A 16,034-nucleotide genomic window follows, 5' to 3' on the forward strand; every position below is an offset into this window, starting at 1 on the left:
TTTGGGACAAGTTGCAAATGGTATAGGGGAATATTTTCAAACTTAACGGTCATGTGATCCGAGGTCACCAAAGGTCAATTAATGATAAAAAACTAGTATTTTTGTGATAACTTGAGAACGAACTGTCCGTTAAGGTTGGGAGTTGCTTCAATGTAATCCAGTTGTCGACCCGCATCTGGGTGACCCTTGACCTCAATTTGACCTCTGGTGACCTTTTCGTGTTTTGGGGATTTTTACAGTTTCGATGCTATTTTCAGATGTCAAAGGTGCCTTCTGATCATAAATGTCAATAGGTTGACCCCCGTGTGACCTTCGTGTGCGAAGTTATACGAGGTCAAAGTTAAAAAATATTAATGAGGTCACAGGTCAAACGTGAAAAACTCCCAAGTTGCAATAACTTGGCTACTATTTATTGGAATTTCGTCAAACTTGGTATGATATTGGTAGATAGTCTCCACACACTGATGTGTGTTGCAATTGATATCATGCATGTTTATAGGGGGGGGGGGCCTAGCATTATTTCGTTATGAAAAGTTTGTATGCACAATAACTCAACAAGGGAATGACCAATCATTACCATACTTGGTGAGTGGGTGGCCCATAGTAAGTAGATTAACCCTGTTGATTTTGGTGCTCATTTCATGAATATTAATGAGGTCATGGGGTCAAACGTGAAATACTCCAAATTGCAATTACTTGGCTACTATTACTAGTCAGAATTTCGTCAAACTTGGTATGATGATAATGGTAGATAGTCTTCACACACTGATGTGTGTTGCAATTGATATCAGGGCTTAGCATTACTTTGGCAACAAAAGTTTGTGAGCATAAATTACTGTTGTTGTATTAGGGCTTTGTTAGAAATTTCCCTATGAATGGAACTAATGAACAGCAGCAAGGAACCATGAAATGTTTTCATTCTGGTTATTTTAACTTTTGGAGTTTAATTGAAGTGATTGTTTTATTTGCCTACTTTTGTTGTGCTTTTCTCTAATGAATTTGTATTTTGGAAGCTAATTTGTACTTAAAAAACACTTAATACAATGTAACCTTTCCTTAAGTTTGTACTCCCTTTTTATATTATTTTTATTTATTATATTTGGTATCCCTAATGGAGTCTTGTTCTTTTGACAATTGCCGCGTAACTGGTTACTTTAATTTATATAAAAGTACAGAATCACTACCAAATCAAGGACAATTCTGTTATTGTGTTTGTTTTTTATCCAATAGCTTACAGCTAACGATGTCAGACAAAAGGCCTCATCTCCAAGGTCCAACTACCGATCCCCTCGCAGCCACACGTCGCCCCGCCCTGCAGGGGAGCCGGTCAACGGGAGCAGCCCAAACTTAGATGAGATGGATTCGGATGAGATTATGAAGTCTTTAAGGCAAACCACCGCAGAGATTCAGAGTTTCATGTCCAACAGCCGGGATGACCTGGACAAGCTCCACAAACCGACCAGTCCAAGGATGGACAGTGACCAGGTATCTGCAGATAGTGGGCTAAACACATCCATGCCAGACATTCGTGTGGACAGCCCAGAGGGCAAGGTGATGGAGTATATGGAGTTTGGCTCTCCAAATGGCAGTGTTCTTTCCTTCTCTTCTCCCCCTCCCGTTTCGGAGCCTCCTCTTTCACCCGTCTTTTGTTCGCCTTCGTCATCTTCATCGCCTCTGCTGCATGACGCACAATCTTCTTCGCCTCTCTCTGAATTGCATGTTAGTAACATCCACGTGACTCTAATACTAGTACTACTACTACCAGTGTTGTAGTAGCTTCTCCTAATTTGTGATTTCAAAGGAAATTAAGTAGTTGCAGACTTGTGAGTGGGAAGGAATAGTTTATCATTAAATACATAGTAGCATCTACTATGTATTAAATAGTCCTATTTCTCCCACCTTCTCTCGTGCCCAGTGAATTCACAGAATCCAATAGCTGCAGACTTATGATAGGGAAATATGGTGATTGAATATATAGGAAGGGGAAGGTAGGTAGGTAGGTAGGTAGGTAGGTAGAGTGTAGTGGAAAGAGGTATAATGAGGTATAGAGTAGAATGAGGTATAGAGTAGAATGAGGTATAGAGTAGAATGAGGTATAGAGTAGAATGAGGTGAATATATAGGGAGGGGGGAAGGTAGGTAGATGAGCAGTGTATGGTGACAGGTTGTAGTATATGTAACAGGTTGAACTAGGTAACTAGAGGGTTCATACCCAAATAGATGGGTTAATTGTTAGATGTTCATACTGTAGAATGAGGACAGACTATCTGCAATATGAGGGGTGAGGGGAGTGTGATCATGACATTAAGGTCTAGAAGACAAGGTTTACTGGGTCTTCAAAGCCAAAGAAGTTGTTTGGAGTCTTTATAGTCATCCTATAATATACAGTTGGTAGTAGATGGGGTGGGTGGTCTAATGTATGCTGCAAAGGAGCAGTATTAACTGACTCTGGTGGGTAAGTCATGTTACCATCTCTAAAACCAAACCTGATATTAAAATTAATTTTATGGCTATGCTCACAGCCTCTTCTCATGTGACTCCCAAACATAAAATACCTTTGTCAAAATATATGTTATGAGATCATTAAGGTATTATGCAAAGTAAATCCTATTATGCAGAATACATTAAGCTACTGGTGAATGATTGGTTAGTTCTGCCAGATAATCCAGGTCTTAATCCTTCAGTCGAACAGGATTTCCACACATTTTTGCTACAACACTGGTCAACATCTTATTTTCTTTTTTTTTATTTGCATTAATTGTTTGTTGTGTTTATTTTCCTCTGTTTGATTTGCTTTCACTTTTCTTATCCATTTGTCAATGTTGGGTTCCAGTCTTGTGCAATATTGTGGGGTCCCAGCTTTTGGAATTTTCCTGACATTACAAAGTATAAAACTACTGGAAAAACTAACAATTGCTAGGATTGCTTAACCCCAGTTATTCCACATTAAGACAAATTGATTCATCAGCTTTGTTGGTTTTGAGTAATACCAATAGAAAAGAAGTTTAATAGATCTGATTGACCCCCTGCTCCCCCCCCCACCCCTTCCAACAATTGCATAAATGGTGTCTTCATTATATCATGGGATTATACAGCTCATGGACATTGATTTCACTCCATTTAGCTATTGCCAGATAGATTTATTTCATTTCAACTCAAGTTTAAAGTTTCATATCTTTTAGACAAATTATTTTACTGTTTATTCAGATCATGCATCAGGATTCAGCAACATTGTAGAATTTTAAACATTTATACCAACAGTCAATCCCTTCAGTTTTTTTTTAATATTTTTTCATTACTAAGGAAGTTGCTTGCCTAATCACATTAATTTAACCTGTAAATCAGTGTAGTTTCTGCTTGTAATACTGACAATCTTAGAAAATCTATAAATTGATGAATTTCTTCACAATGAATCTTGAATTATTCAACATTGCCCTCCTGGAAGCCTTCCATCTTTTTAGAATTCTCCTCTTAGTATCAAAGAAGATGGGTCGGATGCTCTGCTATTTCATCCTTAAAATATGAAGTTGGAAACAATCTTTCCACTGTCTGCAATGACATTTTCTATGGACATTTCTCTTTGTTTTTGATTTTTGTTTTTGCCTGACTATTTCTTCTCACAGCCAAACTCTCCCATCACAATACCCAATTCAGTTGTTTACTTTGTTGTTATCAGTGAAAATGTATGAGGGTAGAGAGGGGGTGGGGTGGAATGCTGGGTGTGTGAGGACAGGAATGGGGGTGGATGCTGGGTATGTGTGTGAGGGCAGGAAGGGGGTGGATGCTGGGTATGTGTGTGAGGGCAGGAAGGGGGTGGATGCTGGGTATGTGTGTGAGGGCAGGAAGGGGGTGGATGCTGGGTATGTGTGTGAGGGCAGGAAGGGGGTGGATGCTGGGTATGTGTGTGTGTGTGTGAGAACAGGAAGCGGGGATTGGAGGATAATAATAACTCTGTTATATGTGTCCCATATCTGTAAGTCCCTTACTCTTGTAGTGAGCATGTTACTGCAGTTTTTGTTTGCTTAACTGAAATTCACGTTCTGCAACACTGAAGGATGTGCCTATTCCTGTGATAGCAGTAGACTAGTATATTAATTATATGTGAAATATCTGATCAGGTTGTTCATTGCTACAAGGCTCAGCAGGCCACAAGAATAGGTTACTGAAAAGCTTGTGGGTTGAGAAAATCGGTTCTCCGGCCACATGCTGCCCACGGGTTGCATTTTGTGCCATGAAGGAACACATTACTGGTAACATCTATGTGACAACTCATGATACTGCCTAACAGGACTAGTAGTGGAAGAGTCAAGAATATCTAAAGGCACACACAATGCATTTGTCCTAACAAAACAAACGGGTTGGCCCGATGGACTAGGTATTCCAGTAATCGTTAGTTACAAAGGTGACATTCTGTTCCATAGTATGTCCATGGCAACTAGGCCAAACATAAGCAATGATGAGAGATACTCTTTTAGTATGGTAAACTGTCACGAAAAGGTTTTGTGACAAGACGGTTTAATTTCAGCATGGTTGATGTGTTTCAATTTGTACTGAAGTGTGTGCTTGCTACATGTTAGGTTTGATAGAGTTATTACTTACACTGTGTAATGTATAATATGATTAACTTCCTTTACCGCAGAGCTTACCTGAGGGCATCACCAAGCTTAAACTAGACGGAGGCGCCTTTGAGGATGAACAGTTTCATGAGGGTAAATTCATCTTCCAGTAACTGTTACCTTTAGCTGTAGCTTTCCAATTTCTGAGTAGCACTAAGATATGATAACACAGCTAACATTCTACCAATATGGAATTGATTTAATGATGGGATGTATGGTCACTCCTTGACCTTGGTCTCATGGTCAGGAACTTACCGTAGAAATAGAAGGTTTAAGGCCTGACCTAAGTGGAACACATAAGGCACATGTACTAATTTAAAAAAACACAATTATCTGCAACATGTTTGTGTTTTGCTTAAATGGGTCAGCTCATTTAAAACATTTCTGTAGGTTTGACCAGTGGATAAGTTTCCAAGTGGTCATCTTAGCTTTTATATGTGGTTTTTACTAATACTAGCTGTGTGCTCAGAAAGCCTAACATTCTTCTCTGCTTGTTTTTTCCCCTCTTGTAGGAGATGATGACCCCGGTCAGTTCCAACCCCTTCTGACAGTACTTTCAAATCACAGTTCAAAGTAAGTACTGATAGATATGTTTCTCCTTCTTCTTCTCTTTCTCTTCATAAAGTAAGCCTTTTAATATTTTCAGGTCTACATGAGCAGTGTGAAATCATTACAGAGGCTATGTCAACAAAATAACCTTCAAATTTATGAAATATTGAAATAACTTACATGTTACCGACACTCTCGACAATGGAAATGAAGTCACTGAAAGTACTCTTTGAGAAGGAGAAACTTGCTACCCATTCATTTTCTAGGTGTGTGGTACGGTATGTGCTGATATGTTACATGCTTATGATTGTGTGGGTTTACCTCACTGGAAACTGACGTAAACACACACAAACCCACCCAACCACATACACGCCCATGGTAGGAATCATTGTACAGCTATTTGATGAGAGGAAACCAAAATGTATGCTCTGTTAACAATTCATCAGCACGTTATGAAGGTTTGACATTTCATCAACCGTTTCGTAAGACAATCTTTGATAATCTTTGATATCACCTTGTTTTTACTAATTTTTTTTCTTTTCAGATTTGAAGAAAGGAAAACTGCAATGGCTACCCTGATGCGATTGTCACATGCTGGCCACATGCCATCTTGGGAGGCTAACTTCAAAACTGTGCTTTACCTACTGTTAGAGACACTTACAGATATTGAGGTTAGTATAGCTCTGTTGTCTATGAAGTGTTAGCAGGTGCTCAAATTCATCTACCATTGAGACTTTAAACTTTGTTCAGATTGGAACAAAAGTTTTTTATTAACATATAATATGATTACAAATTGCAAGGTATTTAGGGCTGACCTTTCCCAGCAAACTGTAGGCATGGCTATCCTGTCAGGGGAATGTTACTCTACCTCTCTGTCTTATCTTGCCCTACTTTTACTTGGTTTTTGACTTATTCCCACAATGCCCTGTTTTAAGTAACATTAATGGTTCAGTTCATCAACTAGTTGTAATTTGAAAGTTCTAATATGTACTGACATAAAAGTAGCTTTGTTTGTTTTTACCAAACTACCAAGAACTGCTCAAATTTAAATTCCAGTTTATCAGTTGATGCAGTCTATTGTCTTCATTTTGTCTCCAGTTGAACATTATTTAACCAGTACTTAATGGTTCCTTTTAGTTTATACGATATTCTGCAGCTAGACTTTTTTCCACAGTATTAATAATCTCACTCAAAAATGCCGAAAGAGAACCTTAGAGATTTCTTGGTGGCGAATTTAAGAATCCCTTAGTATCAATCTCTTAATATAATAACTGACCCAGCAATAATTTTTCTTTTTTATAAATAGCTTGTGTACTTGTGTACCCCTTCACATTGATCAAATGCTAGATACTAAATCGTCTCATATATCTTTCCTTCCATTTAGCCTTCGATACGTGCCCTCGCTTTAAGAGTTCTCCGAGAGATTTTAAGAAATCAACCGGAAAGATTCAAGGAATATGCAGAGTTAACCATCTTGAAAATCTTAGAGGCTCACAAAGATGTTGTTGATGTAAGTATCTGTAGATTGAGATGAAAAGGGCCAGCTCGAAGCAATAAATTTTCAACAGGATAAAATTAACAGAAAGTGAATTATGTGTTATTTAAACTGAAAGGTCATCAGGCTTTGTCCAAGAAAAAAAAGTCACCTCTCACCATCAAGAGCATTCCAATGCATTCATGAATGGTTAAATTATACATTTATATGTCTTATTCAGGGAAATTCCCTTGTGGAGGTTTTGAGCATCAGTGACCATTATTGGACTTCTAGCATATTTGAGGGCAATACTGATATCATTTAAAGCTATTAATACTTTTAATTTTCATTTTTTTTTTACCAGGTTGCTCGTGCCGCTGAAGAGACATCTATGGTGCTGGCCAACAATATCCCTCCAGAGCAATCAATTAAGGTCCTCTGTCCAATCATTCAGACTGCTGAGGTTCCAGTCAACCAAGCAGCCATCAAAATGCTAACCAAGGTAACAAAGAGAGGGGGAGTAGGGTACTTTGTGGTTTGACAGTGGTAGGCTAATGGTTGTAAGAAGATTCTGTTTTATTGAAAAGATGCAAAAAGTTGGTCATACATTATCTTGATTTCTCTGCCGAAACATTTTATTTTGCAACAAATGAGTTCTTAATATTTTAATATTCTTAGATAAAACATTCTTGGCAGTCACTTCAAACAAACTGCTTGTGTCAACCAACATTTAAGAGCATAGATTATTTGATCTGAACAAAGCTGTTGAGTTGTTTATACTCCTCCCTAGTAAGTACTTCTTAGTACAAGCCAAACTGTGAAAAGACTCCATAACAAATATTTTACTTTAACCTTCCACACTTATAGCAATGTTGGTCTCCACACCCAACATAACAAGAAGGGATGGTTCTTGTGTTGATGGGCCTGTGATTCCTTTAACCTTCCTCACTTATTGCAATGTTGGTCTCCACACCCAACATATTACTTTAACCTTCCACACTTATAGCAATGTTAGTCTCCATACACAACAGAACAAGAAGGGATGGTTCTTGTGTTGATGGGCCTGTGATTCCTTTAACCTTCCACACTTATATCAATGTTGGTCTCCACACCCAACATATTACTTTAACCTTTCCACACTTATATCAATGTTGGTCTCCACACCCAACATAACAAGAAGGGATGGTTCTTGTGTTGATGGGCCTGTGATTCCTTTAACCTTCCACACTTATATCAATGTTGGTCTCCACACCCAACATATTACTTTAACCTTTCCACACTTATATCAATGTTGGTCTCCACACCCAACATAACAAGAAGAGATGGTTCTTGTGTTGATGGGCCTGTGATTCATGCATGTTGACTCATTGAGAATGTAATGTTTGTAGTGAGTATCTATGTAATGTTTATATCTTGTTACCATCCTGCAAATGTCAAAATCACCATAAGTCTGTCATTTTGTTCACAGGTGATTGAAGGTATGGCGTACCCTGAAGTAAAGACTGTTCTCTCAGATATCGTTCCTGTCTTAGTCAAGGTAAAGACATATTTCAAGCTGAAGTTAAGAGTGTTCTATTAGATATCTTTCCTGTGTTGGGCAAGTTAAAGACACATCTCAATTTGAAATTAGGAGTGATCACACAGATCTCGTCCCTTGGACGATGTTACAGACACACCTTAGCCTGAAGTTAGGAATCTCTCAGATATCATCCCTGTCTTAGTTGAGTTAGAGACACATCTTGACCTGAAGTTAGGACTCTCTCAGATCTCATCCCTGTCTTGGACGATGTTACAGACACACCTTAGCCTGAAGTTAGGAATCTCTCAGATATCATCCCTGTCTTAGTTGAGTTAGAGACACATCTTGACCTGAAGTTAGGACTCTCTCAGATCTCGTCCCTGTCTTGGACGATGTTACAGACACACCTTAGCCTGAAGTTAGGAATCTCTCAGATATCATCCCTGTCTTAGTTGAGTTAGAGACACATCTTGACCTGAAGTTAGGACTCTCTCAGATCTCGTCCCTGTCTTGGACGATGTTACAGACACACCTTAGCCTGAAGTTAGGAATCTCTCAGATATCATCCCTGTCTTAGTTGAGTTAGAGACACATCTTGACCTGAAGTTAGGACTCTCTCAGATCTCATCCCTGTCTTAGTTGAATAAGAGACACATCTTTACCTGAAGTTAAAGACTCTCTAAGGAGATTGTTCTCTCAGATATGTTCCCTGTCATTTTCAAGGAGCCTGTAATATTTCCATGTACCATTTGCCACCTTGTCAAATAAAGTAGCACACAGTGTATTGTTAGGGGGTGTGTTAGGTATGTGCATTATAGTCACAACATATGTTAAGTATGTCTGTGGTATGATGAATACTAAAAGTTGTCGTAAATATTCAATGTTGGAATATTTACCAATATCAATATATTATGTAAGCCTTCTGATTGTTAAACATAAGGACTATTGAAAATCTAAAATAATGATAACAGCAAGAACTTCCAAAATCTGCTAAGGAAAATAATATCCACTCAATCCTATGGTTGACTCTTACAATCTGAAAACTGATAGGACACAAAACAGGATTCCATGTCTTAATTTCAAGATTAGACACTTAACACATAACATAGGGCTTTGTCAATAGGAAAATGATGTTGTATACAGTTTATTCTATGGTACTAAACTTATGTTAGTTATATAGGATACAATAATATTGTGAATTAATTACTTAGGATTAATTTGTCTTCTTTGTTTTTGTCTTGACCTCAGGCATACGATAATCCAGACAGTAGTGTCAGGAAAGCTAGTGTCTTCTGTCTGGTCGCGATCCACACCTGCGTTGGTGACGAGATCAAAGAATTCCTTGACGATCTCTCAGGAAGCAAGGTAACGAATAATTGCTCATTTGTTTGACAATGGTTGTTATGAAAGTTTTTGTGTTTTGAGAAGATGATTTTAAGTGTTAATAATGATTTCCACAATTAGTTTGTCCTAAAAACTTGCTTGGAAATTTGGTATGATGGCGTAGTGTTTTAAAGTTTTGGATTAAAATTACCTGGATGAAAGTTACCTCAACGAAATGTGACAATAAAGTTGTTTGGAAGTTGCTTCAATGCTGTTGATACCATGTCACCCATAAAATGGAAAGAAACGGGTACATTAAAACATATTCTAATACTTCTGTCTCTCAAATTTGCAGAATGGATGATAAAATTAGAACGAGATTAGACTGCCAGTGACTTGTTATTTAGGAGTAACCGCATAAATCGCTTATTGTACATCAATGGTGTGTATCTCACTGCGCTGGATATCTTAAGCAACATGGAATTGTTGTTTCTCATTATTTAAAGAGCTCCTAGGTGGGAGTCATCTCATCTACCGTGATATATAAATCATGTCGAGGCAAGGATAAGTCAAATTAGGAATGGTTGTGGTAGTAACATAGAAAGCATAAATATGTCTGAAGTATAATGCTCTTCTAACAAGATAATCATTATTGGAAGACTTTGATTACCGTATAGTCATCTTGTATCTTTCACTTTAGATGAAGTTACTGAATTTGTACATCAAGAGAGCCCAATCAGAGAAACTCTCTCAGGGATCCACTCCGTCTCCCAGCTCACCAACATCACTGTCAACCGGTAGCAGATGAGGAGGAGGAGGCACAAATTTTACTCCGCTTTACAAGTTTCTCTTTCTTTGGTCTTTTTACTGTTGTCAAATTTTACACAGTGAATGTGAAGTGCTAGTTACACTGAGCTGGGTTAGCAGATGCTGGAAGGGTCAGGGATCTTGTATAGCTGTTTTACACAGTGAATGGGAAGTGCTAGTTACGCTTAGCTGGTTTAACATTCTGGAAGGGTCAGGGATCTTGTATAGCTGTTTTATACAGTGAATGGGAAGTGCTAGTTACACTGAGCTGGGTTAGCAGATTCTGGAAGGGTCAGGGATCTAGCATAGCTGTTTTACACAGTGAATGGGAAGTGCTAGTTACACTGAGCTGGTTTAGCAGATTCTGGAAGGGTCGGGGATCTTGCATAGCTGTTTTACACAGTGAATGGGAAGTGAGAGTTACACTGAGCTGGTTTAGCAGATTCTGTAAGGGTCAGGGATCTTGCATAGCTGTTTTACACAGTGAATGGGAAGTGTTAGTTACACTGAGCTGGTTTAACAGATTCTGGAAGGGTCAGGGATCTTGTATAGCTGTTTTACACAGTGAATGGGAAGTGCTAGTTACACTGAGCTGGTCTAGCAGATTCTGGAAGGGTCAGGGATCTTGTATAGCTGTTTGGATTGTGTGCAAGGAGCTTGCATGAAGACAGAGAGGGTGTTACAGGACAGCCAAAGAACGTTGATATAGATACAGAAGTGGACCTTGCAATGATATTTGGATTGTGTAAGGAGCTGGTATACTAACAGAGAGATTATTGTAGGACAGGCATAGCTCACTGATGTACCTATAAGATATACTACATAAATTGTCATAAATAATGTCTGTGGGTTCTGATGTCGTGTTAAAAACCTGCATGTGTGTTTGTGTCTTGATAGCCTGGCCAAGAACCCAGAATTGAAATATATTTGTTTTTAACTAGTAACATTGAATACAACACAATCAAGGTACTCTGACTATTTAGTTTGCGTAAAGTACACTTTAGCAGTGAGGAATAATAATAATAATACATCAGAAGGAAGAGAGGTCAATAGGTCAACATGTGCACTATCATTTCTGAGACATTCTCATACCAGTAAAAGCACCATAACTGGCCATCTTTAAGTGTCGGTCTCCGTATGAAACTGTCTAAACGCAGATATGCTGCTCCTCAAATGTATTTATCAAACCATATGCATATCTATGCAGATATTGTTCACAGCTTCTAAGCTGTATGGTAAACTGTTAAGTGTAAACAAAGTTCTTTCGAGGTGTTTTTTGGCAGGAATTCATGAGCAGTATGTGTAATAGCAAACTAACTATCTAAACGTCTTTTATAAGTCGAAAGTCTTTAGTAATCCTGTGGCTTTATGCTGTAGTTTTAGCTCATTTGGTGTCACTGTTCATCATCACATTTCCACTCTCTGCTGGAGAGTGGACAGCTTTCTACGTAGAAATTTTAACAATGTCTCTACTTGACTATTCTTGTATTTTCTCTCTCTTGCATTTTAATATTTATCTAAATCTTTCGGAAACTTGCCTTAACATTTTTTACGCATAATATTGGGGGACTCACTTTCAACTGGGATGGGATGATTTGGTAGGAGTGTGTGCGTACTTTGTGCCTGGTTTAGTGATGATATATGAGACCATTTCAACATTTTTACTTGCTCATTGACATATTGCAGTCGACTTATATCTGATAGCCTAAATATTACTTGTCCTTAAGCATGGATTATTGGAAGCATGCTTCATAGATGTGATAACAAACTTTACAGTAATAATTCCAATTTCAGTGTCACCCAGGCAATTATCCACATCCCGTCTAACAATTATCCATAGGAAATATTCTGTTTGTGAAGGACATATGGGAAGAAAATGATTTTTTTTATTTTTATGAAAATGTATTTTCTTTTGCATTTATCCTTACAAAATATCCCAACCGCAATACTTGAGTGTGTTATCCATCATATATATGAATATTCATTTATTAGCCGAGTGTTTACGTTTAACATACAAGACATTTTAAGAGTAGTTAGTATGTTTTTGCATCTCCTACAATCTAATCCCTTTAAAAGATAAGGCTGAACGTCATCATAAAACAGACTGAACCATTTACAAATACCAGAACTAAGAACACTAGTGTGGTGCACAGTCACAGCGCTGTACAATATCTCAACATGAACAACATGAATGCTGACAGAAAATACAAAAGGAAACCAACAATCCAAAATTATTCATGTGTGAGATCAAATGTGATTTACTCTCTCCATATCCATTTAGCAATTTTTTCTGATAATAGTTGAGATGTAACCACCAAGTGATAAAACTAGAAACCAACCATTGTTCAGGCGTGCACAGCTGTAAATGTGAGAGGGAGATTATCTAATATCCTTTTAATGAGGAAAAGCAAAATCAATTTCTGTGGTTTATACGACTGTTTTCTATATTAAGATGTAACCTTGTGTTAACCACCTCCGTATATAGCTATGGAGTCTAACCTGCTATTGTGTTTCATCAACAGATAAGACAATGTGCTTCAGTCATCTTGCCATATGTAAGATAACTGGATTGAACCAGTTTTAGTGTCCTTTTCAATTAATTGTAATGTACACCATATATTTTGATACTGTATAACTTGAGAGAAAATACTATCTAAAAGCATTTCCTCCAAATTTTGAGACTGATTCTGAGACGATTGTTGGAAAAGTAGAGAATGCTTCCTTCATATTTACCTGTGCCCTTTCATTCAGTGAAGTTATTAAACACATCGTAGATAGGTAACAGTGCTTTTAACATTTATTTGACCTTGTTCAAAGTTTTGGAAATAAGGAGGTGGGGTGGAGGGGGGGGGCAGTACCTACCCATGTTGATTTGTGATATGTACAGTGTGCTTTATCATATTGGTATTAAGAAGATGAAAGCATTGTTGGTCTCCCACAGTAGAGTAAAAGCAAAAAAAATGTCAATACCTGGATTTCTAGTTGGTAAAATGAACTAATATCCAGGTGTAATGGTATTCTCTCTTCTGCAACTTCTCATGTGGTTAAGTAGTTATGCAACCACTATGCATTTTACGTTTCTTAAAAGTTTTACATTGTTGAGGCAGCGTTCAGGGTTTTTATAGTTTCAAGAGTCACATTTAGAGGGATATGCCAAAGATTGAGAAGGATATGCAATGTTTAAGAGGGATATACACATGTTACAGTGTCATTGTATATGAACATATATGTTACATGTCAATTAGGGAAAGTTTATAAAGTGAAAAGTCAAAGTTCATCCTATGAAAAGAAATCAAATAAAGAGTGTGTTTGCTCAACCTTCTATTACAAATAACAGCTCTTGAAGAAAAATTAAAGACAAGTTTGTTGTTTTGTTGTATGACATTGAGCAGAACCATAACTTGTCTATGAAAATTATGAATCAATCCCAAACATCCTATGTTTTTCAAGTAGATTGTGTAGGATACACTATCTACGTAGCCATCTTGAAATGAGCGTTTTATACTTGACTTCAATTCAGTCTGGAATTAACAAACTCTTTGTTTCTCTCCCACCTCTAATATCATGTCAATGTCATACATTTAAGATGTGATCTCTGAAGCTAGCTGTTATTTTAATGTTCATTTCAATGATTTTGTGCATTGCATTTCCAACACTTAGCAGTGCTAGTACATTTTCAGCTTTGTCTTAGGTTGGGAAGGGGTTTAATGATTGCTGTAAGTTATGAGGTGAAATGCTATTTGAGTAATATTCAAATTTGAAAATTACCACCTACGGATGGCAATACTGTAGTAGTAATTTAATGTTTATTGCTAACACCATGGATCACTATTTAAGTGGATATAATTGCTGAGAAACTGGAAGCCTGTATAATTTATTACCAAATGATTAACTTATAATATTCAGGGATAATAATTTCCTTGGTAGCGACAAATATTGGGAAATTGGTAACTACTTTAACATAATTGATAATTGAAGAGGTAAAACCTTACGATGTTTTTTACATTTTTAGTTACTGCCATTCTTTGCAGTCCTGACAATCTTTGTCGTCTGTTTCATTTGCATGGAAATGGTTTTCAGTATTAAAACCGCCTCCCAAACTGTTTAATGTTTAACAACTTATTGTGTCATTGTGAGTAAATGGTTTTTAAATATTTTTTTTTTCCTCCTTCAGTCTGTGAATAAAATCTACATGTATGAAAACATTAACTGTAAATATTGCTATCCTTGCTGTGGCAAAATGTACTTGTTTCTTAGGTAGATATGTATGTGTGACTAAATGTGCTGTCACTTGTACAAATCAGAATAAACAGAAACGTTGCGAAAATAAATGAAAGTCAAAATCATTCTTGCTTCTTCTCTCTTTACGTAATAAGTCTTCCAACCAGACACTAACAAGTATTTACCTTACCGGAGCCATTCTCAGCGTCAAGTCTCTTCCACCAATGATGTGATCTTGATAGTGGTTCGTATAGTGCAGAATTGCAGCTCATCAACTTCTCTTAGAACAAAGAGATACTGCAAACTATCTCAGCAAATACATCAGGAAAGATTCTGTCCATTTGTCAAGTATTTTAAGAATGCATCACCTCACAACTATTGCCGTCACTTAATACCAAACAAGTCTCCAAAGCAGAAAAAAGCCATATTATAAAAGTCCCAACTAGCATAAGGTGAACATATCTTTTCCAGTAGGGACAAGATGTTGATTTTGACCTTCAATCCCACCCCATTCCATCCTCATCAAGGGTGTTATCTGTGAGTCATGGAGGTAAGTAAACAATTCAAGCTTAGGAGTGAAGTTGCTTCTATGAACACAAGGCCAAACAAGTCAAACCTGAAATTATTCAGGGACAGAGATGTTCTCAAAACTACATAAAATCTGGAGACATTTTAAATCCAGGGGCAGTATATGAAATCCAGGGACTGCCCCAAAAATTGGGGCCATCTGATCAAATTACACTAGCAATCCTCTAACTGTCAAAAGCTTGAAAAAAGTCCTACTGGTGACCCAGTAACTGTCCACTGGTGACCCAGTAACTCCACAACAACCATGTAAATGTCCAAAGCCCCAATGAATTCCCACTAGCAAGCCAATACGTGTCCAAAGGTCCAATACCAGCGGAACATCCAAAAATCAAGGGCACTATGGTTCCTTGCTTGTAAGGAATATTTACAAGGGAGCAGCACTGTCCTAAAATTGTTATGTGGTACTTATTCAGAATTTTAACAAAACCAAATGAAACCTTGATCTCTAATAACTTTGCAATCAAAGGTTGCAGAGGAATCAACTTATGGACAATTTAGATCGGAATATGGCCACGAAAAATTCAAATAGCCAAAGAAACTAATACAGGTCACCTGAGGTCAAAGGTCACATAGATGCAGGTCCACTACTGGATTACAATAGCATAACTCCCAACCTTGATGGACATTTTTTTCTCAAGTTATTGCAAAAATACTAGTCTCTGACCCCTAATTGACCTTGGATCATATGACTGTTATGTTTGGAAACGATCCCTTACCCCATTCACAACTAGTCCCAAAATATCAACCATGTCAGACCCTGTCAGTGGGAGTTTCACAAGTTATTACAAAAAAACAAAAACATTTTGACCCATAATTGACTTTTGATGACCTTGGATCACATAACGGTCATTTTGGAAAAAGGGCCCCTATTTCATTCACAACTTGTCCCAATATATCAGCCATGTCAGACTTCATGACTAGTTGTTGCAAAATTTAGC

At 37.5% G+C, this 16,034-nt stretch overlaps 1 protein-coding gene across 7 annotated transcripts in view; it reads left to right on the top strand.

The window, feature by feature from the left end:
• Positions 1-14,633, top strand: part of LOC139966090 (CLIP-associating protein 1-like) — an 89,275-nt gene extending 74,642 nt beyond the window's left edge. For 5 of the 7 annotated variants that reach the window (XM_071968788.1, XM_071968786.1, XM_071968790.1 and 2 more), the window contains 9 exons: positions 1,231-1,719; positions 4,639-4,708; positions 5,128-5,188; positions 5,709-5,835; positions 6,549-6,674; positions 7,003-7,140; positions 8,107-8,175; positions 9,406-9,522; positions 10,181-14,633. In XM_071968788.1, the coding sequence (XP_071824889.1) occupies positions 1,231-1,719; positions 4,639-4,708; positions 5,128-5,188; positions 5,709-5,835; positions 6,549-6,674; positions 7,003-7,140; positions 8,107-8,175; positions 9,406-9,522; positions 10,181-10,288 (1,305 nt within the window). In that variant the 3' untranslated portion in view covers positions 10,289-14,633. The remainder of the gene's footprint in view (positions 1-1,230; positions 1,720-4,638; positions 4,709-5,127; positions 5,189-5,708; positions 5,836-6,548; positions 6,675-7,002; positions 7,141-8,106; positions 8,176-9,405; positions 9,523-10,180) is intronic. The other 2 variants (XM_071968791.1, XM_071968792.1) reach the window with 2 other exon arrangements.
• The last annotated feature ends 1,401 nt before the right edge of the window (positions 14,634-16,034 follow it).

This window comes from Apostichopus japonicus, chromosome 4 (assembly GCF_037975245.1).
Source record: "Apostichopus japonicus isolate 1M-3 chromosome 4, ASM3797524v1, whole genome shotgun sequence".
Lineage (NCBI taxonomy): Eukaryota > Metazoa > Echinodermata > Holothuroidea > Aspidochirotida > Stichopodidae > Apostichopus > Apostichopus japonicus.